This window comes from Topomyia yanbarensis, chromosome 2, assembly GCF_030247195.1.
Source record: "Topomyia yanbarensis strain Yona2022 chromosome 2, ASM3024719v1, whole genome shotgun sequence".
Lineage (NCBI taxonomy): Eukaryota > Metazoa > Arthropoda > Insecta > Diptera > Culicidae > Topomyia > Topomyia yanbarensis.
Genome location: NC_080671.1, coordinates 41342381 through 41367668, shown reverse-complemented (window position 1 = coordinate 41367668; position 25288 = coordinate 41342381). Strand labels below are relative to the sequence as shown.

The 25288-nt window shown below is 37.8% G+C and overlaps 1 protein-coding gene across 5 annotated transcripts in view; it reads left to right on the top strand.

Moving 5' to 3' along the window:
* LOC131683386 (very long-chain-fatty-acid--CoA ligase bubblegum) overlaps window positions 1-24361 on the top strand; it is a 122554-nt gene extending 98193 nt beyond the window's left edge. For all 5 annotated transcript variants that reach the window (XM_058965318.1, XM_058965319.1, XM_058965317.1 and 2 more), the window contains exons 5-10: window positions 7503-7604; window positions 7669-8069; window positions 8129-8579; window positions 8635-8904; window positions 8966-9086; window positions 23756-24361. In XM_058965318.1, the coding sequence (XP_058821301.1) occupies window positions 7503-7604; window positions 7669-8069; window positions 8129-8579; window positions 8635-8904; window positions 8966-9086; window positions 23756-23829 (1419 nt within the window). In that variant the 3' untranslated portion in view covers window positions 23830-24361. The remainder of the gene's footprint in view (window positions 1-7502; window positions 7605-7668; window positions 8070-8128; window positions 8580-8634; window positions 8905-8965; window positions 9087-23755) is intronic.
* The last annotated feature ends 927 nt before the right edge of the window (window positions 24362-25288 follow it).

Here is a 25288-nt window from a genome sequence, read left to right as displayed (position 1 = left end):
GGATGCTGGCTGACACTATGAGGATATGAACAACTGGAGAAATGGAAATGAAAAGCACTGGAAATTACTGCAGAGGTTGCAAAGAAATGAGCAGCAGCTACGGAAGGAATAATTACTTCAATTTTCTCTGTACATTTACTTTCATATTTACGGTAAATTCTGGTATTTACGATATTACAGCCAAATTATTCAGATTCTTTTTGTCGGAAGCGAACTTTTATCGAATAAAAATAAAAGTTGTTGTAAGCGTTGATTCGAGGGTAGTGCCTCACCCTAAAGATCTCAAAAGCTCCTTTCGAGAATCATCAGCGTCAGATGTTTTACCGTTCGTCCTGTTGATACAGAAACCTATAAACGCACTGCAGTATCCAGTTGCGTATTTTTTTCCTTTTGCCTTTTTGTATCCTAAACTGACTGCGGGACTTTTTCCGCTACATCAGCGGTGGCATCTTTCTTTCAATAACGTCCTCTCCCCCGCATTGCCGTGGAAAGCTTATTGCTTGATTGCTTGAAACGTTGCTGTTATTTTTGGTGATGATGGTGATGATGATCACTAGCATACGCAATAATGTTAGTTTTTTGTTGTTGGAAATCTGATACAGATATCTAGAGATACAACCGAATTCGAATATCGATTGTGTTAACTTGACTTTGGAAAAATTTTCGTAGGTCACGTTTTGTTAATTACTGCATGCTTAGTCCTGTTGGAGGCTAGAAGGCATCTCGCAACTCGGGTCGTAAGGAGAGAAGGAAGTAGTCAGCAGTTATGCTTCCGATGGCCAATGTATCATCGATAATAGGAGCAGAATGGAGATTAAGAGTCAGTTTTTCACTATTTTTTCGGCTAGGTTGGCGATTTTCAGAGTGGTTGCATAACGTTTCTATATGAGAAAGATAAAAGTCCAAAAAGGTCAATTTTCGTCAAAATTTTTTTCGATATTACATCAAACCTCGACGTTTCATGCATTTTTCAGTTCCTGCTTATACACGGAAAACAAATCGTTCCCAAAATCCTGAATAAAGTGGCATGAATTTTGGAACAATCATTATATATTTATACGTTACGGAAACAGGACCATGCTCAATTTACTTTTTTTTTTATTAGTGGAAAAATTGGTTTTTGTGTTGTGAACTTCAGTCACGGTTCCGCCCTGTCAGTACCAAATCGATTTTCTGTACGTGAACTAGTTCACAACTTTATGAACATTATTCATAAAACCAAAGTCGGTTCCGACAGCATGAAGTAACAAGTTACTTTACGCTTGTCCGGACATGCCGTAGACTCAGGTGATTCGCATTTCTAATGCCAAAAGACCCTGACTCCTACGGTAGCAGACAAAAAGTTAAGTCGCCGGTGAGCTCTAAGCTTGCATATATGATCCTTCCACGCTTTTCTAAACTTTCTCCCTTCAACACCTTGCTCTCCCTTGAGTACTATGGCTCTAAATATTGAAAAATATACTTCACCTTCCAGTCCCTTGCTAATTAAATGCCGTAAAAACTGTTGACAAATTGACTCAATAGGTCGTTAACAAAATGGTTAACAAAAAAATGGTAAAAATAAACCAAAGGTTGACTCATGATGTTATTCATATATTTAGGAACGTTAATTCACAAACTCAAAACATTCTGGATATTTTCGCGTAAACTATTTCACAAAACTCGGAATTTTTTTTTATGAATCATGATTCCTGATATATTAGCGACGATCCGATATCCGTGCTCGAGAAAAAGTTCACAAATTCATGAAATATTACTCATGAATTCGTGAACTGGTGCATGATTCCTAGAACAATGGTCACGACAATGATTGCCCGTCAAATAAATCACAAAATTATAAAATGTTAATCATGTATATTAGATTTAGTACAGGAATTCAAGTATAATAGACACGACTTACCATTCGTGCTCGTGAAGTAGTTCACAAAATCATCAAATACTATTCATGTATTCGTGAACTGGTTCATGATTCATAAAATATTTTTCTCGATTCAATATATGTGCTCTCGAAATAGTTCACAAAATCATGAAATATTTTCATTTATTTGTGAATTGGTTCATGATACCTGGTATAATAGTCACGACTTATTATTCGTGCTCGTCAAAGAGTTCATAAATTCATGAGTTCACGATTCCTAGCAAATGATTTACGATCTATTTTGTGTGCTTGTAATATTTAGTATATATTTCTAATTATTTTCAATTTCGTGCAACATGGTAATGAAATTTTCACATGAACTATTTCACAAAATTTGGAGTATTATTCGTGAAATCTTTTTTTTTGTTTTATACACTTTTTCATGAAATGTCCAGCTGCTAGGTAACTAATAAAACCAGTAATAGGTATGAGCAATAGATATGAGAAAACTATTAGGATCTTAAAAATCGTTATTCATTTGATAAGGTTCAGTGTGATGTCTGGACAGAATACGAAAACTACGTTGAGCGCCACAAATCGTGTTCATGATATATTTCACAGAATAAAACTGCGGATATCATAAACGTGGGTCACATTACTCAGCGTATCAAATTTGAAAACAAGCTCTAGAATAAAGTACCATGATAACGTGAACAGAAATTAAGAAAATCGTGACTAAGATCCTGACTTCATGAACACGAATTGCAAAAAATGTCAGCAATCGTGACTATGACTAAAATCCTGAAATTATTAACATGAATCTTCTACTCGTGACTAAAATATGACGATAACGTGAATAGAAATTACGAAAATCATGATACAGTTCCTGAAATCATGAACATAAATCACATTACGCGTGTTTAAATTGTCAAATATCCCGACTAAGATCCTGAAATCATAAACATGATTCATAACTCATGAATTAAAATATGACGATAACGTGAACAGAAACCACAAAATGCGCGACTAAAATCTTGAAATCATGATCATAAATCCCGCCAGTTTGACAGAAAAATCCGATAGTAAACTCATGAATAAAATAGCAATATAACGTGATGAGAAATCAGAAAAATCGCGAAAAAAAGGTCCTGAAATCATGAACATCATGTGACTGGCGGCTGTGAATTCTATCATAACAAAAAAAACTATTCATGTCCAGGGAACAACAACAGTAACCCAACCAAACATTCGAATGTAACGCCATGTATATATTCGGGGCGCACTAGTTTTTTTTGGAAACACAAATAGTTTCATGAATGCGAGGTTTATTAGTCACAATTTCAGGAAATTGATCACGATTTCCGGAAATCGTTCAATTTACGAAATCGTGATGTTTTGTTCATAAATTTATGGACGGATTTTTTCCGTGTATGTAATCAAGAACCGTCGTAGGTGGCCAATGTGGTCAAAGCGACTTTGGTTAGTCATTATTGATCTAGACTGGCAAATCAATATAATTTTGCGCCCATTTTAATAAGTTTTGCAGCATTTCGATATCATGGTGGTTATATGGAAATTTGCTGTGTGGCCGCACTCTTTAATCCGTAAATCCGGAACCGGAAGTCCAATCAATAAAAATAATGGGAATGTTGCACCTTTCATTTGAGATTAAGTATGTGCAAAACGGTCCAGCCATCTCTGAGAAACAGAGGTGACTTTAAAAAAAAAATGAATGAAATAAATAAAATGAATAAAATGAATAATATGAATAAAATGACTAGAATGACTAAAATGAATAAAATGAATAAAATGAATAAAATGAATAAAATGAATAAAATGAATAAAATGAATAAAATGAATAAAATGAATAAAATGAATAAAATGAATAAAATGAATAAAATGAATAAAATGAATAAAATGAATAAAATGAATAAAATGAATAAAATGAATAAAAGAATAAAATGAATAAAATGAATAAAATGAATAAAATGAATAAAATGAATAAAATGAATAAACTGAATAAACTGAATAAAATGAATAAAATGAATAAAATAAATAAAATGAATAAAATGAATAAAATGAATAAAATGAAGAAAATGAAGAAAATGAAGAAAATGAAGAAAATGAAGAAAATGAAGAAAATGAAGAAAACGAAGAAAATGAAGAAAATGAAGAAAATGAAGAAAATGAAGAAAATGAAGAAAATGAAGAAAATGAAGAAAATGAAGAAAATGAAGAAAATGAAGAAAATGAAGAAAATGAAGAAAATGAAGAAAATGAAGAAAATGAAGAAAATGAAGAAAATGAAGAAAATGAAGAAAATGAAGAAAATGAAGAAAATGAAGAAAATGAAGAAAATGAAGAAAATGAAGAAAATGAAGAAAATGAAGAAAATGAAGAAAATGAAGAAAATGAAGAAAATGAAGAAAATGAAGAAAATGAAGAAAATGAAGAAAATGAAGAAAATGAAGAAAATGAAGAAAATGAAGAAAATGAAGAAAATGAAGAAAATGAAGAAAATGAAGAAAATGAAGAAAATGAAGAAAATGAAGAAAATGAAGAAAATGAAGAAAATGAAGAAAATGAAGAAAATGAAGAAAATGAAGAAAATGAAGAAAATGAAGAAAATGAAGAAAATAAAGAAAATGAAGAAAATGAAGAAAATGAAGAAAATGAAGAAAATGAAGAAAATGAAGAAAATGAAGAAGATGAAGAAGATGAAGAAAATGAAGAAAATGAAGAAAATGAAGAAAATGAAGAAAATGAAGAAAATGAAGAAAATGAAGAAAATGAAGAAAATGAAAAAACTGAAGAAAATGAAGAAAATTAAGAAAATGAAGAAAATGAAGAAAATGAAGAAAATGAAGAAAATGAAGAAAATGAAGAAAATGAAGAAAATGAAGAAAATGAAGAAAATGAAGAAAATGAAGAAAATGAAGAAAATGAAAAAATGAATAAAATGAATGAAATTAATAAAATGAATAAAATGAAAAAAAAATGAATAAAATTAATAAAATGAAGAAAATGAATAAATAAGGTGGAATTTAAGAAATTAATTAAATGAACAAAATATATAAAAAAAATTAATCAAAAGAGTAAAATGAGGAAATTTAGTAAAATATGTGAAATGAGTAAAATGGGAAAAATGAGCAAACTTAGTTAAATGACTGAAATTAGTTCAATGAACAAGATAACTAAAACGAATAAAATGAATAAAAGGGAAAAGATGAATAAAATGATGAAAATGAGTAAAATTAATAAATTTTATAAAATTAATAGAGGAACCCGGGGCTATTCGGACCTACCTAATCAAATCGGCCGTTTAGATGTGAAAGAACTTATTTGGCAAAGGTCCTAATTGTTAGTTTGAAACCTCAGTTACATTTTGGTGCCATAAAAGCTTATTTGCATCATTCCATGGTAGTACTAGGCGACGATTTGCAAAACTCTACATTTTTCATCGTTTTGCAATGTAAGGGCAATTCAGACCGTCCATTTTTTTTACGATGGTATTATGTTTACCTATGAAATATTTATTGGAGAAGCTCCTTAAGAAGTAAAAATTGAGTATTTTCTTTGCTGTGGCATGTGCAATGACGTGTCTAGTCGCAATCCGCTGAACGGTGGTTGATGGAATAGACGGTCCGAATAGCCCCGTACGCTTATTTCGCACAAAAGTGGTGAACGCCTTGAAAATATCTGCGTTTTTACCCAAGCAAAAATCATTCCACAATATAGGAACCTAGATTTCTGAGAAATCTAGAGAGTCCGAATAGCACCCACATTCTTAAAAGCCCCCGGTCCCCCTAATTTTTTTAAATTAATAAAATTAATAAATCTAGTGAAATCTTGGGGTGGGCGTAGCGTAGTTGATAAATCGATTGCCTTGTACGCAGCGCACCTGGGTTCGACTCCCGACCCCGCACATACGGTTAGAAATTTTTCATAAGAGATTTTTCTAACCTGAAGATGCGAATGACCTTAAGGTTAAAACCTCTATAATCGACATAAAAAAACTAGTCAAATCAATAAAACTAATAAAATAATTAGATTGAAAAAATGAATAACGTGAATAAATAAAATGAATAACAATGATGTATCTGGTTATTACAACGTAGGTTTTCTTAATCGATTTTTTATCTTGAATGTAACGTTACACGGATTTCCCTGCGAACGGCGTATTTATTTTTAACCGCTTTTTGTTTAATTATTTCGTCAAATAGATGTAAACCACAGAAATTATTTCACAATGTTCATGCTATTCACTATTTCTACGATTTAGAGATACTTTTCACTCATTTTCAGACACAGTAAAGTCAAATTCTTTATAGATTTGGTTATAATGGCGCATTATTCGATTGGCCGGGTGGTTCTTTGAAACATTTGATTTATAACATGTTTCGGAAAATGATTTGCGAGTCCTTAAATTACGACTCGGTCCGTAAACTTTTATTTGTGAAATTAATAATTTGCAGCTTGTTCGTGATGAGAAATCATGTCGTTAATAAAATAAATCATTGCAAATTTGTTGGTTTCTTTAACTGTATGTATGTTAATGAGCATGCAGCGTGCCTCATATGATGAAAGAGGAAATGCGGTTCAATTGAGCTTGTGAAGTGCATGCAAGAGGAACTGTTTCTGGACAGATTCAATGCGTTCTTCATGGAGAATAATGTATGGACTCCACACTTCACTGCTATATTGCAGAATGGTCTGACATATAGTGATTTAACTGTGAAAGGTCTTTAAAATAATAGCTGAAGCGTCTAATAAAGACCAGCATAGCTTTATTTATTATTGTAATGTTCCACATTACTGTATTGTACTGTTCCAAAAATGTGAGGCTCCAAAATTACACCTAAATCTAGTGTAATTTTACGTTTTTCTAAATAAATGTCTTGGTTCTTTAAATAAATGTCTTTTGATTGGGAATAACATTTTCCGCTTTCTTTTCATCAACGAAAACAAATAGAAACCGGCTGAACAGATAGTAACATTCCAGTAACGTCAATTAATTCAAAATCCAACGAAAAGAACATTCTAGGATGCCTAAAAAATAAGTAGCTTTGTCTCAGCGTGCAACTTTTTTATTCTTGAGAGAACTGAATGACCATTTAAAGTCTGAGACGCTCTTTATATATAAAAAATCCACTTGCAAGAAAAGAACAAAAAGAACCGAATCGTGCCAAAATCACTGACTAACAATAATATACCATCAAACCATCGAAACTCGATTGGCATTTTCTTGTTCCATCGGAGAAGTGGCGCGCTACCGGTTCTCAGTTTTCAATCAATGTTGCCTTTCGCTGTGTTGTACAGTTCCTTTCCCCCATAATTGCGGTTGGGAGTCCATTTTCGGAAGATGATTTTTTCGATTGTGCCCAATCGATGACTACTGCCGTCATCGAGACCGTAAATAACAGAAGACTATTGGGTTCGAGCTTCCACGGCACGGGTTTGTTTTGTCTGCGCCAAAAAAATGTTTTTAGGCTAGATACCTTGTGGGCGGTAATCGGACCGAATTGATCGCTATTCAGGGCGGCATAAACTCGGGTGCCAATTGTCGATTGTCATGTTTGTTGGAAAAACTTTTCGGCGGCTCTAAGAATAATTGGACATTTTTCTTTTTGGCATTGTTTTGCAGTGGTCCGAAGTGGAAGAGATGAACACCGACGATGTGGAAGAGGAATTCAAGACTCGTCTGGAAAATCTGGCAATCAACCGCTGCTGTTGTCTGGTGTACACCGTAAGTACACAGCACTTCATCACCGTTGAGGAAATCTAAAAATAATTTGTTGCTTTATTGACAGTCTGGAACTGTTGGAAATCCAAAGGGAGTGATGCTTTCCCACGATAGCTTGACCTGGGATTCATACACTATTGGAAAACGTCTAGACCAGATCCAGTGCGGACAGGAAGTGTTGGTGTCTTTCCTCCCATTGAGCCACATTGCCGCCCAGATCGTGGATATTTTCCTGGTGTTACAGTTTGCCTGCACGGTGTACTTTGCTGACCGGGACGCCATGAAGGGTACTTTAATCAGCACACTACAGGAGGCAAAACCCACGAGAATGCTGGGTGTGCCACGGGTGTATGAGAAGATCTACGAAAAAATGATGGCCGTTGGTTCGCAGAGTGGTGCTGTCAAGAAGATGATTTCCGGATGGGCCAAGAGTGTCACGTTGCAGCACTATTTGGATATGATTGAGGGGTAAAGGCGTGTTGATTTATTAAGAATAATGTTTTAACTGTCAAACATGTATTTTCCAGTAAACCAACAAACTCGCTGCAATATCGATTCGTACGCAACTATCTACTGTCGAAGGTGAAGGATGCTTTAGGCTTCGGCCGCATCATGACTCTCGTTACCGGTGCCGCTCCGATGGATCCCGAGATTAAGAAGTATTTTATGAGCCTGGATCTGCCGGTCATGGATGCGTTCGGGATGTCGGAAACATCCGGTGCCCATACGTTAACTGCTCCGGATAGTTACAATTTTTCGACTATCGGCAAAACGCTCGGTGGTTGCGAGACCCGGATCGATAAACCGGATGAGAATGGACATGGCGAGTTGTGTTTCCGGGGGCGAAACGTTCTAATGGGATACGTGGGCGAGGAAGAAAAGACCAGGGCCGCTATGGACGAGGATGGATGGTTGCACTCGGGCGATATCGGTTACATCGACGATCAAGGTTTCGTTTACATAACCGGAAGAATTAAGGTATTAGAATAAGTTTAATATTTTTCTTCGGATATTCAACTTTTTTTTCTCTCAGGAACTTATCATCACAGCTGGTGGCGAGAACGTTCCTCCGGTGCACGTGGAAAACTTGGTAAAAAATGAGCTGTTGCAGGTTAGCAATGCCTTGCTGGTTGGTGACAAGCGCAAATTCCTAACGATGCTGATTACGCTAAAAACGGTTGTAGACCTAGACTCAGGGGAGCCAAAGGACGACCTCACACCGGAAACGATCGCTTGGTGTAAAGGACTGGGTGTGGAGTATTCTAAACTGAGTCAAATAATTGCCGCTGGGCCATGTCCGAAGGTACACATTATGGAATGTTTTGATAGTGCAAGTTTAAAATATTTCTGGCTCATTGTCACAGGTGATGCAAGCAATCCAGGAAGGAATTGACCGAGCCAACAAAAAGGCTATTTCCAATGCTCAAAAAATCCAGAAGTTTGCCCTGCTTTCGGTTGATTTTTCGGTACCTGGTGGAGAGTTTGGTGAGTACTGCAATAATGAAATCCCTAAAGTATGGTCGATTGTGACGTTAGTTTCGGAGTATTTTCATTGATGGAAATCAGTAATATAGGTTTATAGGTTTGGTTGATTCTGTATAAGTTCACCGAGTTTTTTTTAACCAATATTTACCTTAAATTATATATTAGTTTTATAAAAATTAACGAGCACAGTAATAGTAGAGTTATCCATTTACACGAAGTCACCGATTTTTTATTCAAATCCATTCCATTATTAGAAAAACAATAGTTTTCTTTATTATAGACCAAATCATTTCTAATTGACCACACATTATATCGGATTTTATTAAAATTTTCTTACGGGAACCTAAGTAAAATTTCCACCACAAAGCGATAGCCCGCGTAAAAAACAAATATGCAACGTAATCGAAAATTTTATCTTATTAGTTTTCAATATACGTGAGTGGTTGGCATTCAATTACACGTATAAAATCTGACTATTATACAGGTTGTATACATCGTATGTGTTACGATACAAAGTAAACTAAATCTTCCAAACAAGGTGACCAACGCTTTATGCAAAACTAAACAAACTTTTGGAACTAAATGGGGACTGAGGCCAAAAATTATCCACTGGATATACATGGCTATCGTGAGACCTAGAGTTACTTATGCAGCTTTGGTGTGGTGGCCAAATACTAAGCAAAAAATCGCTCAAAATAAACTTGGAAAACTACAGCGTATTGCAATTACTGCTATAACTGGTGCAAGGCATAGAGCTCCAACCAAGGCCTCAGATCCATTGCTTAACCTACTTCCATTACACCAAGTAGTGCAATTGGAAGACGAAAAGGCTGCACTGAGGTTAAATTGGACTAAAAATTTCTTGAAAGGAAATCTTACAGAACATTTGAGTATCATAGTAAACTTTGCAGTGATTCTCATTGTATTAACTAATGAAGAATGGATGGAGAAATAATACATATTTTAAAAATCATTCAATATATTCGAAACAGAACGTATTGAATGGGAATCAGGGGGTCTTCAAGTTCCTTCAGGATCCATTATTTATTACACCGATGGTTCAAAAATTGGAAATAGAGATGGAGTCACGGGCCCCGGGATAAACACCACAATGTCAATGGGAGCCTGGCCAACCGTATTTCAAGCTGAAATTCAGGCAATTATAGAATGTGTCGCAACTTACCTAAAAGAAATTACAAACATACACAAATTTGTATTTGCTCAAATAGTCAAAAATAATGCACTAAAACCCTTTACATGTGCATCCAACTGGTTTGGGAATGCATTCAATCACTTCAATAACTTGCCATGCAAAACAAAGTGAATCCATTCTGGGTGCCTGGCGGCAGGGGAGTTGAAGAAAATGAGAAGGTGCATCAATTCGCAAGGTTAAGTCTTTGAGCCAATTTATTGGATCAGAACCATTCTGTGGTATATCTGGGTGTTCTCTGAAAGAAGAACCAAAAAAATGGCAGAAAAATATGGTGGAACTGGCAAAAAACACCTCAGCAGCTGAACAGAGTAAACGATTCATAACACCAGATAATAAAGTAACTCAAAAACTTCTCAGCTTATCTAAGAAGGATTTCAGTACTTATACTGGATTAATCACTGAACACTGTGGTAGCAATCATCACATGAAGATAATTGGGAGGCTTCAAGATGACACTTATCGTTTTTGCAAGAGTGATAGAGAATCTTCGGAACATTTATTGTGCAATTGTCCTACATTATTCACAAAAAGAAACAAATTCTTCGGATTGGGACTAACTGTACCTTTGAGAATCTGGTCAATCTCTCCTAAAAGGGTAGTCAATTTTTTTTTCATTTCGTTTATTTGATAGGCACAAATGCGTTAGCTTGGCGGTGCCAAATGCTCATGTTTTTACATTTTGGATATCTTAAAACTAGGAGGTTACAATGTTGAAATATTTTTTTTACAAAGGAAAAAAAAAAGTTTACAGCTATCTTAAGACTAGAAATAAGATTCAATATACAAGAGAGGGCCAAAAGATTTTTTTATGAAAAAATTTAAAACAAGGGATTCACTTTGATATACAAGAGGGGGAGTAATAGTATTTTACGAAATATTTTACGGTTATCTTAAAACTAACACTATATTTTAGTACACAAAAGGGGGAACAAATATTTATGAGAAACTTCACAGAAATCTTAAAACTAGGGATTCAATTCTATTTACAAGATGGAGGACAAGAGTTTCAATAAAGAGTAAAAATTATAGCTATCTTAAAACTAGAAATACAGAATACTAATTTGAATTTTTTAACTAAAACTTATGCTTGGTCAAGATATTCAGAGGGTGGCTTATTTCCGCATCAGTGTAGCAGCAGTTGTATCAAGGACAGGGGAGAGACAGGGAAAGAAGAGCAAAACTTGCAACTTTCGCTCGAACGGGGGGGGGGGGGGGGGAGGGGGATCAGCGAAACAAATTTGCGCCTCAGTCTAGTAAGTCGTCGAGTACCGGATTGGCGGATGGTATTCTTCGGACCCGCGGGGAATCCTTCAAAAGTCATCGGACCTCGAGTCGCTCTCGCTTCAGTTTCCTTCTATGCAGGCGTAGTGGTGAGGGCGACGGCGGTTACATAGTGGCACTCTGGAGCTGATCGGTTCCACAAGGCAGGAGGAAACTCTAAAAACGAGAAATAAAAGAGTGGGGCTAAATTGGGATATTTATCGTTTTTATGAGGGTATAAATAAGGGACATATAGGGGAAATCACGAGTTGCCAGCATATGGGTGGTCTACCTCGGGCCCGAAGGGATTCCTTTAACTGAGACCTGGCGTCACAATACCCGGCGCATACCCAGACAACGTGTTCGATGTCGTGATAGCCCTCGTCACAAGCGCACAGACTACTCTCCGCAAGCCCAATACGCCGCAAATGCGCATCCATGGTGTAGTGATTGGACATAAGTCGGGACATTACGCGAATAAAATCCCGACCCTCATCCATCCCCCCGAACCAAGGCTTCGTTGATACCTTTGGGATAATCGAATGTAGCCATCGTCCAAGTTCCCCATTGCTCCACGAGGTTTGCCAACTGTTGAGCGTCCTCTGACGACAAATACTAAAAAATTCGTTGAAGCAGATTGGTCTTTCGTATATGTCACCATTTAATGCGCCCACCTTTGCTAATGAGTCGGCCTTTTCATTGCCCGGGATAGAACAATGAGAGGGGACCCAAACAAAGGTAATCTGATAAGATTTTTCAGATAACGTACACAAGGACTCCTGTATCATCCCCAGAAAATACGGGAGTTGCTTTTTTGGCTTCACCGCACGAAGAGCCTCGATAGAGCTGAGACTGTCCGAAACGATGAAGTAGTGATCTGTGGGCAGAGTGTCGATGATCCCAAGGGTGTACTGAATTGCAGCTAACTCTGCGACGTAAACTGAAGCGGGATCATTGAGCTTGAATGAAGCGGTGATAGTATTGTTGAAGATACCGAAGAGATTTGATCCGTCAGTGTAAAACATTTTGTCGCAGTCGACTTCTCGGAATTTATTATAAAATATATTGGGGATCACCTGCGGGCGTATATGGTCCGGGATTCCACGAATCTCTTCCTTCATGGATGTGTCGAAGAATACAGTAGAATCAGAAGTATCTAGGAAACGGACACGGTTGGGATTGTACGAAGAAGGATTGATGCTCTGTGCCATGTAGTCGAAGTACAAGGACATAAAACGGGTTTGAGAATTAAGCTCGACGAGCCTCTCGAAATTTTGAATCACCAACGGGTTCAGAATGTCGCATCGGATGAGCAATCGATATGAGAGTTCCCAAAATCGATTTTTTAGCGGAAGAACGCCCGCCAGCACTTCGAGACTCATCGTATGGGTCGAGTGCATGCAACCCAAGGCAATGTATGTTCGCAGCGGAGCGGAAACAGAAACACCCGTACTCCATCACCGACAATATCGTTGTTTGGTACAACCTGATCAGGTCTCCTGGGTGAGCACCCCACCATGTTCCAGTTATTGTTCGGAGAAAATTGATCCTTTGTTGGCATTTCTGTTTCAGATACCTAATGTGACATCCCCAGGTACTTTTAGAGTCGAACCAGACCCCGAGATATTTAAATGTGAAAACCTGGTTGATCGTTGCACCCATTAATAAAAGCTGGAGTTGTGCCGGCTCACGCTTCCTAGAAAAAACAACCAGCTCAGTTTTCTCCGTGGAGAACTCAATACCCAGCTGAAGAGCCCAAGCAGACAAATTGTCCAAGGTATTTTGTAATGGTCCTTGCAAGTCGGCAGCTTTGGGCCCTGTAACAGAGACCACCCCGTCGTCTGCAAGTTGCCTTAGCGTGCATGAATTGGCAAGACAATCGTCAATGACGTAAACATTGTAGAGCAGGGGACTTAGACATGAGCCCTGGGGAAGACCCATGTAGCTAAATCGCGATGTTGTTAAATCGCCATGCGAAAAGTGCATGTGCTTTTCAGACAACAGGTTTAGCAAAAAGTTATTTAAAATTGGTGAAAGACTATGCTGGTGCAGCTTCTCTGACAGAATGTTGATAGAAACTGAGTCAAAAGCCCCCTTAATATCCAAGAAGACTGATGCCATCTGCTCTTTGTTAGCATAGGCCATTTGGATTTCTGTAGAGAGCAACGCAAGGCAATCGTTCGTCCCTTTGCCTTTGCGGAAGCCAAATTGTGTATCTGACAGTAAGCCATTTGCTTCAACCCAATTGTGGAGGCGAAACAAGATCATTTTCTCGAACAACTTCCGAGTACAGGACAGCATTGCAATCGGCCGATACGAGTTGTGGTCGGAGGCTGGTTTTCCTGGTTTTTGGATGGCGATGACCTTCACTTGCCTCCATTCATAAGGGACAATGTTACCCTCAAGAAACTTGTTAAATAAATTCAACAAGCGCCTTTTTGCAGTGTCAGGCAGATTCTTCAGCAAGTTGGATTTGATTCTGTCTAACCCTGGGGCGTTATTGTTGCACGATAAGAGAGCAAGTGAGAACTCCACCATCGAAAACGGTGTTTCGTTCGCGGTATCGTGAGGAGACGCGGCGCGGTACGTTTTCTGTACCGGGACAGAGTCCGGACAGATCTTCTTGGCGAAAGTGAATATCCAACGGTTTGAATATTCCACGTTCTCGTTGGTACTATTACGGTTACGCATACGTCGAGCCGTACCCCAAAGAGTGCTCATCGCTGTTTCTCTCGTTAACCCGTCGACGAACCGGCGCCAATAACTGCGTTTTTTGGCTTTCATTAGACTCTTCATTCGCCTTTCTAACGACGCGTACTGTTGATAGCTAGCGGGTAACCCGTCTTCCCGGAAGGCCTTATATACAGTGAACTTTTCCGCGTACAGCTCTGAGCACTCTTTATCCCACCACAGGGTGGGAGACCGTCCATGGGTATTCGCGCTGGGTACTGGTTTAGTCTGAGCTTGATTCGCACTGTCGAGAATCAAGCCAGCCAAAAACCTGTACTCTTCCTCCGGAGGAAGCTCTTGGGTGGATTCGATTTTAACGGATATCGCGGTCGCGTAACTCTTCCAATCAATGTTCCGTGTGAGGTCATACGAGACATTGATTGTTTCCGATGGTCTTGAACCGTTAGCAATTGAAATTACGATAGGCAAATGATCGCTACCGTGGGGATCAGGGATCACCTTCCACATGCAATCTAACTGTAGCGATGTCGAGCATAGTGATAAATCCAACGCGCTCGCGCGTGCTGGTGGTGTAGGAATCCGCGTCATTTCTCCCGTGTTTAAGATGGTCATGTTGAAATTGTCGCAAAGATCTTGAATTAATGTTGATCTATTATCATCGTGAAGACAACCCCATACCGTACCGTGCGAGTTAAAGTCTCCTAGAACTAGCCGCGGTGCCGGTAAGGATTCCGTGATATTACAAAGCGTTCGGTGCCCTACCGAGGCTCTAGGAGGAATGTAGATGGAAGCAATGCAAAGGTCTTTGCCTTTGATTAGAACTTGACAAGCGACAATTTCAATGCCTGGTGTCGAAGGGAGGTTAATTCGGTTGAAAGAATAGCACTTTTTGATCCCCAAAAGTACTCATCCATAGGGGTTTTCTCGATCCAGACGAATTATATTAAACTCGTGGAAGTTGAGATTTATATCGGAAGTTAACCAAGTTTCACATAATGCGAAAGCATCACATTTTAAACTATTTAGTAAAAATTTAAAGGAATCGATTTTCGGGAGGATACTTCTGCTGTTCCACTGTAGAACAGTGATCGAATCGGTGACCTCGTTCGATGACTTAGCCATCGAAGGATACGATCGCTGCAAGGAGGGGCCATTTAGTAGTCAACTGCTTCAAAAATGTTTGCACTATAGGGAGAAAACGTATCAGAAGGCTTTTAAGAGGATCAGTAACATTGAAAGCTGTGAAAATTAAGTCCACTATGTCAGAAAATTTCATTAGTCCGCTACTGGACTGAGTATTTGTTTGAAAAAAGGGGACACTTGGGGTTTTTGGTGTCCCTGGAAGTGGTGGGTACTCCTTGTTAGAATTAATATTTCCAAGTCCTGGAGCACATTGCTTCGGCTTTTGTGCATCACTTCCGTTGGATTTAATGATTGTAGCTGGCGCACTCTGAGTGGACGACACCTTGGCACCCTTACGAGGCAATGTAGGGGAGGCTGGATTTCTCCTCTTCCTGGATTCCCCTGGGTTAACCAAAGATGTTCCCTCTCGTGGGTCGTCAGATTCTTGCTCAACGTTAGCCAAACCAGCATAGGGATTTTCGGACAGGACAGATGGCGAAGCATTTTTTAGCATTTCTGCATAAGAACGCCTTGAGCGTTCCTTAAGGGAGCGCCTAATTTTATCCCCGCGCTGCTTGTACGCAGGACATGATTTAAGAGCATGTGAAGGGCCCCCGCAGCAAATACACTTTTCAGTTTCTTTGTCGCAAGAGTCATCCTCATGCTCTCCTTCGCATTTGCCGCATCGTTTCTTATTTCCACAATATGTGGCTGTGTGGTCCAACTGCTTGCAATTGCTGCAGCTCATGACCCGCGGTACAAACAGGCGAACTGGTAGGCGAACCTTGTCAAGGAGGATGTAGTTGGGAAGAGAGGACCCGGCGAATGTCACCCGAAGCGAGCCTGATAGAGAGTAGGTAGTCTTACCTCCCTCGGTGTTTGCGGTATACAATTGTTTGCATTCTAAGATCTTAATCTGTTCAAGAGAGGGGTCCTTAAAGCAGCCAACCCCGTGCTCCAACAGTTCTTCGCATTTCAGGCCCGGTTCGGACACTACCCCATCGATTTCACAGGCCACACAAGGCACGTACGCTTTAAATTCCCGCGTAAAGCGCTCACAGCAAGCAATCGCGTTTGCCTGGCCGAGATCATCCACTAGAACACGTATCTTGTTTGCCCGAACACGTGTTATCTGAGTTACGGCCGGGTAATTAGCAGTCAGATCTCGAGAAAGTTTTAATATATTAACCGGTTTCTCTCCGGTCCGAAAATATACCACCCATGGCCCAGAGGAACCTTCTGGGTACTGCTTTATACGGGGAACAATGCGAGTATTAGGGGGATCAGGGACTTCCATGATTACATCAGATGGTATTTCGCCCTCGGCCATTTAAGCACGAGGGCAGAGCGTTATATAAATGGGAATGTGTCTTATTATTTGATTACAAGGTAGAGTAAAAGTAGGGAAAAGGAAAGAAAGCAAACGAGGAAAAAAAAATAAAGCAAAACTTATCTGCAAACAACAACAACAACAAAGGATGACCTTCACTCACTAAAATTTACACACCGAGCACCACTGTGAAATATAACGATCCGTTCCGTTCAAAGGTTCCCGATCAGAAACACATAACAAAAATATTTCAAAACTATATCTCGTTCTGTAACTTGTTACAATTTTCTGTTATTTTAACTACTAACGAGACCAAATTTATAACACAGTATGTTACGACAATTGCATTCTGTTATAATCTTGTTATTTCATTCTGATCGGGTTGGGAGACGTATGGTAGTCAATTTCATACGATATATAATAACTGATTGGGAAAATGCTAAAAATCCAGTAACAGCTGATTCTCAAATAAATAGTAACTAGCTGAGCTGGTAAGCAAATATTAAACAAAACTGGTCGCAGTGGTTAATGTACTCAACAAAGGAAAAAAATCCTCCAAAACTGACGGACAGCCAGTAATTCTAAGTTGTCCTCTGCAATTTGGGGGTAAGTCCGTTTGCCTTCTCTCGCGTTGTGGGTCATCTCTCCCCCAAACCAACACGTTGTATAATGGATTTAAAGTAGCGTTCTTAATTTTTTTGATATTGTTGGTATTGGTAAACAGTAACGAAAAATCTATCGTAAAAATGGGAGCATAGTCATAAGAAAGGTTTAATGACACTGTCATGGAAAAATAAATCTAATATTTTATGACTTTTAACATCAAAAATGAGCTCAGAACCTCAAAATTAACTTAACTTGGGATTTTCAGACAATTTAGGCAACATTTTAGGTTTTGTCCGACTTTTGTTCGAAGATCCGCCACTGGGCGCCGTTGCGGAGACCTGAGAAGAAGTTCCTCCAAGTACCTTCGTTAACGTTAACCACTTCTCCGTATTTTGACATGTGTTGGTCGATATCGTTAGCAGTAGTATGCGGTGCAAAGTCATGTAGTTTTACTTCAATAGTGTCATTTTCTATACGTGCTAGGATGCTGTATATAATGTCATTGCACTCAACGATTCTACTTGGATAATAGTTTTGAGCATAATTAGTACCACATCACGTAGATGGTGGAATTGCACTGCATTTACTTCTGCTATGTTGAGATACATGTTCACCTTCAACAAATGATCGAATTGCTGATAGAGGGAGGTTATAATATTTATTTGGTTTCTTGAACAGTAGTAATATTTTTAGATTGGACAGTAAATAAACCTGCTCAAAAATGGCTGCTTCCCGCCTACCAGCGGGCTTAAAATGTCTAGTACACCTTTTGGTGTATAGCTACCTTGCCGCTGGTAAAAATACGATTCAATCGGTTTTGAGCGTTTCGTGGGAGGTAAGGGTGCCAGTTATCTACCATTAGTCTACGCGCACTAAATAAGTCGACTGATAAGACTCGGTTTAATACGAAGAAACCTAATGTCAAAGGCCGCCATGTTTGGCTGGAGCTCCACATTTTGCTTATGGTATTTACTCATCTCGATAGATAACCACGGCAAGAATAAATGTAACTGTTCTTTTGACAACGTACACAATACTTTAATTACTTCGCCCTTGCTCTGACAGTAGTACAGATAGATATACAGAGAATATCGGGACCGCTGGCTTCGGTAGTTGGAAACGGAATCGCTTCTTCCAGGTTGTGCTTTGCAGCGTATTTCTGCAAGTCTTAACTCGTTCCGCGCAAGTTTTTCGATATTGTGCAGTATGTTTACAGAATAATCAAAATTTCTTAAACGGGTCACCCAAATTAGATGAAATTGCAATTCCGATGGAAGATCCAATTTTTTGATAGTATTTGGCATTGCAAAATCAAATACAGATGGGTTGCCATTTGAAGTTTTCATCATGAAAAAATACTACGGCTGACCTAATTGACCGATTTTAAGGAATGTAATGAAATTGTCGTAAGACACAGATCGTTCGTGATTTTTTTCCGATCCGAATGGTTACTATTTTGTTCAATTTTAAGCAATTGTTTATATCAAAATGAAGTAAAAATGTGTTCTGGACCTCTTTTTTGGTCGAAATAAAACCAACATATATCACTAACTTGCAACTAAATAATTCGACTCCGAACGTCGCTGCACATGGATTTCGAACAGCGGATTCAAGGCTTAAACAGCTTGCGTTGCCGCGACCCCTCATGGACCAATATGGCTGTTGCAACTTTTTTCGTATTATCAAAACGATAATAAATGAAAGCGAGGTAAACATTTATTCAGTCAATAACTTTGAATTCTAAGCGACGCCATATCTATTTATATATCAATCGATTGCAATTAAAGCAGGTTTCAACTTATGGAAGAAAGTTTTTTCAAATTTATCGAAAATATTCCAAATTATAGAAATACGAAGAAATTGGAAATTTTTACTTATTCAGCCAATATCTTTGAAATCAACGCAATGCATTTCAGAAAACTAACTTCCATAAATTGTAGCCTGCATTAATTGTCGGTTGGTGTATAAATATGTATAGGTTATCGCTATGAATTCAAAGCCATAAGCTGGATGAATGTAAACCACTCTTGCTCGCCGCGCTTTCTTTTTATTATCATTTGATAGCACGAAAAAGCTACAATAGCCTTGTTGGTCCTTGCGGAGTCGCGGTAACGCAAGATGTTTTCTCCTTCAATCTATTGTTCGAAATCCGTGCGCGGCGTCGGTCGGCGTGGAATTTTCTCGGAAGTATGTTGTTAGGCGCTAAAAGCAGTATATGTGATTTTTTCAACCAAGGCGCGGAACATCTTTTTAGCTCATTTTCTTATAAAAAATTTCTTAACATATTTGCACAATAGTAACTTTTTGGAACGGAAAAAAACGAACAATCTGTGTCTTACGATAATTTCATTGCGGGTGAGTTCGTTAAAACCGGTCAAATAGGTCACCTGCAGTGGTTCTTTAAAAATAATTAGGCTAAAATTTTCAAAAGTCAATTTATGTTCATTTTTTTCCCAGAACCCATCTGGATTTGAGTTCGCAATATAAAAATATTACCAAAAAATTTGATCCTTCATCAAAATTGTAATTTCTCCTAATTTGGTTGACCCGTTTGAAAAATTGTGACTCAGAACTGAGAGGTGGTAGTGGAATTGTCAACGAAACTCAGAGTGACTTGAGTATAGTGATTGCCATGAGAGTTTCCACATTTATAGTTTTATTTTACAATCTTTGGTCAGATGCCAAATTTTTGCAATTTTTTAAAATTTCAGAAAGTTCTATTTTATTATTCCTAATTTTTTTAATACACCTATATTTCACATATTTTTTGGAATTTTCACCTCTATTTCAGACGCCTGTTATCGATAAAAATATATATTTGCGGCAGGATATGTGAATTACAGTATTTCGTGGAATTAGATCGCATAGTCGTACATTGACTACACTATCGTCCATATACATACAAGAAGATCTGTGTTGTCACTCCCTCTAATAGTATTATGATCCATAAAGTGATCCCCTTTAACTTTATTGTGATGTTATAGCAGTATCGCGTTCTTTATATGTTGAAACTGAATAGGGACTTTGCAATTGACAGCATACACTTGATTTTTTTCAGTAGTGCTCCACTTCTCGCATAGACGGGCAAATTCTACACGTTTTAATATCGATCACAGTTGTATAATAACGCATCAAGCGAACACATCATATTCTGCCGTTCTTATTTAAACAATTATCATTCAACGAATAATTAACGGTTTCTATGGCTCAGTTCATAAGAAATACGCCGGCAATTTGTAATTGTTCATTTTTCTCTTCGTTTGATTTGAAAGCTTATCATGACCGTTGTCGTTGGTAGCCGTTAAGAATGCATTAGTCTGTGTTAAGGGTGCGAACCAACTCGAAGTGAATCGTCAATAAATGTTAAGCTTGGCTTCCCTAATGGCTGGTGAAGTGCTGATTCCTTCGAAGAGCGAGTTAAAAATGATTTGCCGTTGCCTTCAAGGCACACTGGGAACGTTAGAAGGATCACCGATAACCAGACCGATTTTTTCCCGAAAGCTCTACTACAACCCTGAAATGTTCTTGTCATTCGTGAAATCGCATACATCCGTCGGGTTGTTGCCAGGGTGAAAAATCAATCCTTGGATCTGCCGGGAAAGAGATAATCTATAAATAGGGGACGGAACGTTTATTTCGGCATCAATCGCTTTACCTACGTCGAATTGAAAGCTCTCTTCTCTTATGGGTTTCGAAAATGAATATACAAGCATCAGTCTTGCTGATATCTGGTATGGTTCTAACTGTATCAAACTTAACTGGCAGCATGATAAACGGTGTTTGGTAAATGGAAAATTGTGTTCCCAAAATCGCGAATATGAATTCTAGAACAATCATGTTTTACGTTACGAAAATAATAATTCACGAAATCGAAAAATGTTATACATGTATACGTGAACCAATTCAGAACTGACCACTCGTGCTCATGAAATAGTTCACAAAATCGTAAACATTATTCATGTATTCGTGAACTAATCATGATTCGTGGTACATGATTCACGATCTATCTTGAGCGCGTATGATATTTAGAAGATATTCCTAATCATTTTCAATTGCATGCAACCCTGCACATGATTAAAAAAATTTCACTATAACATATTCACAAAATTTGGATTTTTCATGAAATAGCTTATAATTATGTCCAACTGCAAGCGTATTGTAATAGGTGCGATCAGTAGATATAAGCAGACCTCTGCGCAAGGAGAGTATTTTGGGGGGTTCAAATCCCTCCCATGAAGGTTTTGAATAACTTTCAAAAATTTATTAACTTTCTGTTCAGGAAAACAAAAAAAAATACTGCGAGCCGTTTTGACACATAACATACCATTTGAGTTCGGACACCCTACAAACAAATCGTTGATGTATGTCAAGTTGGTCGACTTTGCTGGATCAGATCACGTTTCCACAAGTGTCGATATAAGCAACAGTCGCGAGTAGACCAGTTACACAGCAGAAGTCAGTCAGCGGGCTTGCAACTTAAGCAAAAGAGGAAAAACACGATGTCGGAGAAAATTGGGATTTTGTTGTTTGGAGAAATATAATCGCCAATTATCTCTCCGTCGCACAGTAATCACCAGGGTGGGACAAAAATTAGAGCAACTTTTTGGATTACATTTGGGTCATAAAACAATCGTGCAAATTCTTAGCTCGATTGGTGAAACTATATTTTACACCAGTGGTTTAAAGTTTACATGGGAATTTTACGCTTCTTATAAAAAGAAAGGTATAGACTTTTTATAAGAAACGTAAAAATGTCAAAGCCCCTTGGAAATTTTCTGCGCATGTAAGAAAACTATTAGGACCTCGAACTTCGTTGTTCATTTGTTAAGGTTCAATGTGATGTCTAAACAGAAAACAAAAATTGTGCTGAGCACCAAAAATACATTATAAAGCCAAAAATTGTGTTCGTGGTATAGTTCACAAGATACACTTGTATGATGCAGTTAATATTATCACGTTACTCCTAGCAAAAAAATCCGATAATTAAAAATAGCATTTCACGATAAACCGAGGAGAAGTTACGAATGTTGCGATAAAACTGTTTATATCATGAACATATATGTAACATTACTCAAAGTGTGAAATTCGAAAGGGACCTTATGAATAAAATCCTTCGATAACGTGCATATAAATTACGGGAATCATGACTAAGATGCTGGAATCATACACACAAATCCCTCTACTTGAGGATAAAATATTACGATAACATGAATATAATTTGCGAAGATCTTGGCTAAGGTCCTGAAATCATGAATATAAATCGCGCCACTATGCCAGAAAAATCCGATAGTAAACTCATGAATCTAATATCACGGTAACGTGATAAGAAATTACGAAAATGCGACAAAGCTCCAGAAATCATGAACATCTTTTTAATGTCGATTTTTTTTTAGTTTGTATACATAATTTAAACCAGTGTGTCCCAAAATTTGGAACAAAAACTAAACATAGAAATACACAAGCAAACCAAACATTGGAATGTAACGCCAGGTATGTTTTTGGCGTGAACTAGTTTTTTTTAAAAACAACAATAACTGTGAAGCTGTAAACAGCATTCATTTTGATTATACTGAATAGAACTCTATTTGATTCTATATTTCATATGAACGTATTGTTAATTTTGAATGACGTGAAGTTATTAAGATTCCAATTTTGCAAATTTGAAAGCCTTATGATGTATGTCTCCTATCTTTCAATTCTCACTGGCTGGTCTTCCAAAATATGATTTATGTACTTTTTTTCTCACATTAGTTTTGAATTTTGTTTTGCAGGAAATCGTTAACTCGTTCCGCCCACAAATTCGCCATAAATTATGTTTTCAAAAAGCACGGACTTCGACAAAAAATTTATTATCCTAGGGTAGATTAGAAGTAACGTTTTGACATCGTCTCTTCAGTATGGCGTTTTATTTATGATAAGATTATAGTGGGGTCGAAATATGCCTCGGCTAGCAAGTCAATGCATTACTGGTTGAAACCTCTAGCTTATACTACCCAGGCTGCAAAGGCGAATTCTTGGATTTGAATATCTCAACGATAATAGAGTTTACAGCAAATTCTCAAAGGATAAAGCTCTGTTCCTATGCTTGCACTATACTGCCCATGTAAGCGTAAGAGTCCCATATGGATTTTTGTCGAAAATGAGATATCTCTTGGATTGTATTCTGTAACACCACTGAATCATAATGCACAAAAAAGATTACCAGGTATGTTCAGAAAATATCGACAAAAATACCACAACATGGTTGTCCGATCCATAAGGCTCAATGGAAAATGTAAATCTTGAACAGCGTTTTTCTCGGCTTGCTGTTTTTCAATATGGGACTCTTATGCATATATGGGCAGTATACTGTTGTCCCATATTGATGAGATGAATGGTTCAACATAGAATAATTTCTTCTCTCAATATTCATCCATTCACTCACTCTTTCATCTTCTTTCTTTCCAGGTCCAACCCTGAAGGTGAAACGCAACGTTGTGCTGGAAAAGTACAAGAACATCATCGAAAAGTTCTATGCCTAAATGAAGGCAGCCCATTCCGCACTTGTTGAATGTCTGTATTCGAACGCATAGATGCTATTATTGTTAGTGACAATTACTATTTTGTTATTTTTTTTTGTTTTTCGTTAGAGGTCGTTATATTTTTGTTTGTTTATTTACTAGTTGAAACTTTAGCTCAACTATTGGCAAATGCAAACGACACGCAATCAACCGATAGCGATATGAGACTTAAAGACACTCGTTTTGCGTACCAAAATCATTAGATTAAGCTGGAAGGCGATATTATTTAGGCTCAACGAGTTCGTGCCAAAGCGGTTGCCTGTTGATGTTAGATTGATTGTTAGCTAATCTGTTATCGAGCTTAGAGAGGACGTCCTGTACATAAGATTCCAGCTTAGAATGTAATAATTATACCCATTAGGGCTTTACTCCTGTTGAATGAGACCGATCAAGCATCGTAAGTGATAAGACAAAAGAAAGGACATGCCGCATATGGAAATGTCGGAGAAAGAGTAGAGTAGCTGTTAATTGAATAAAATCAATTTTCTTACAAGTCATTCAAGTTTTATGGAAGAAATAATGAGAACGTCTCAATGGTCTGCGGCAGAAACTGATTTAGCAGAGCTCTTTTGCGGAAGTTTGGGGCTAGTTTGTCTGGGCGTGAGGGCGAAGCTATCCGAGAAGAACTTTTGCCACCACCCAAGTGGAACGTGAGTGGAAACTTACACTTCTGCTTCCTGGTGCGACATTGCAACTGGAAATCAGCTTTCTCTCATGGTAAAGGAAAATATTATTTTGCAGATATTAAAATTCTTAATTCATATGACGTATGTATATCGGAAAAGATTCCAATCAGAATGGGACTCGATCCCATCACCTTTTTTGACATGTGAAAGCACTAACAAAATGTTCCACCAGTAGCAACTGAACAAGAAATAGTGCATTTAAAATTCATCACATCTTGTTCTTGCTTCCAAATTTCCTTCATCTTGGTTGGTAGCAGCTTGCCGAAAGGCTCTCTGTATATTTGCAGGGAAAAACTATTGGGTCGTGCTTCACGCGTACAACGTATCGAATAACTTTTCGACCCTGCTAGCTATTAGTGAAATTTTCAACTTTGCTTTTGCGAAAAGCCTTCGAAACTGTTGAACCAGAAAGTAAGACTGCTACACTTCCGGCACATGCTTCGAAAGGACGCAACTTTTCAGCTTGCATTTAATTTTTGGTTTTGGAAGTAATGTTTGGCGGGATCTGTGCAGCAATTTAGATATATAGTTCACATTAGTTGGGATGTGAGTTATATATGAATAGGTTTTGCGGTGGATTCAGTTCAACTTTGGCTTTATGAAAGAGAAAGTAGTCAATAACTAGAAGAGATGAGTCCTTTTCACCAAGAATATATTTTAATAACGCTTAAACTTGATAGCTTTTGTACTTCTTTCCAGTTTCGCTTCTTTTCATAGTTTCTAGAAGATTAGTT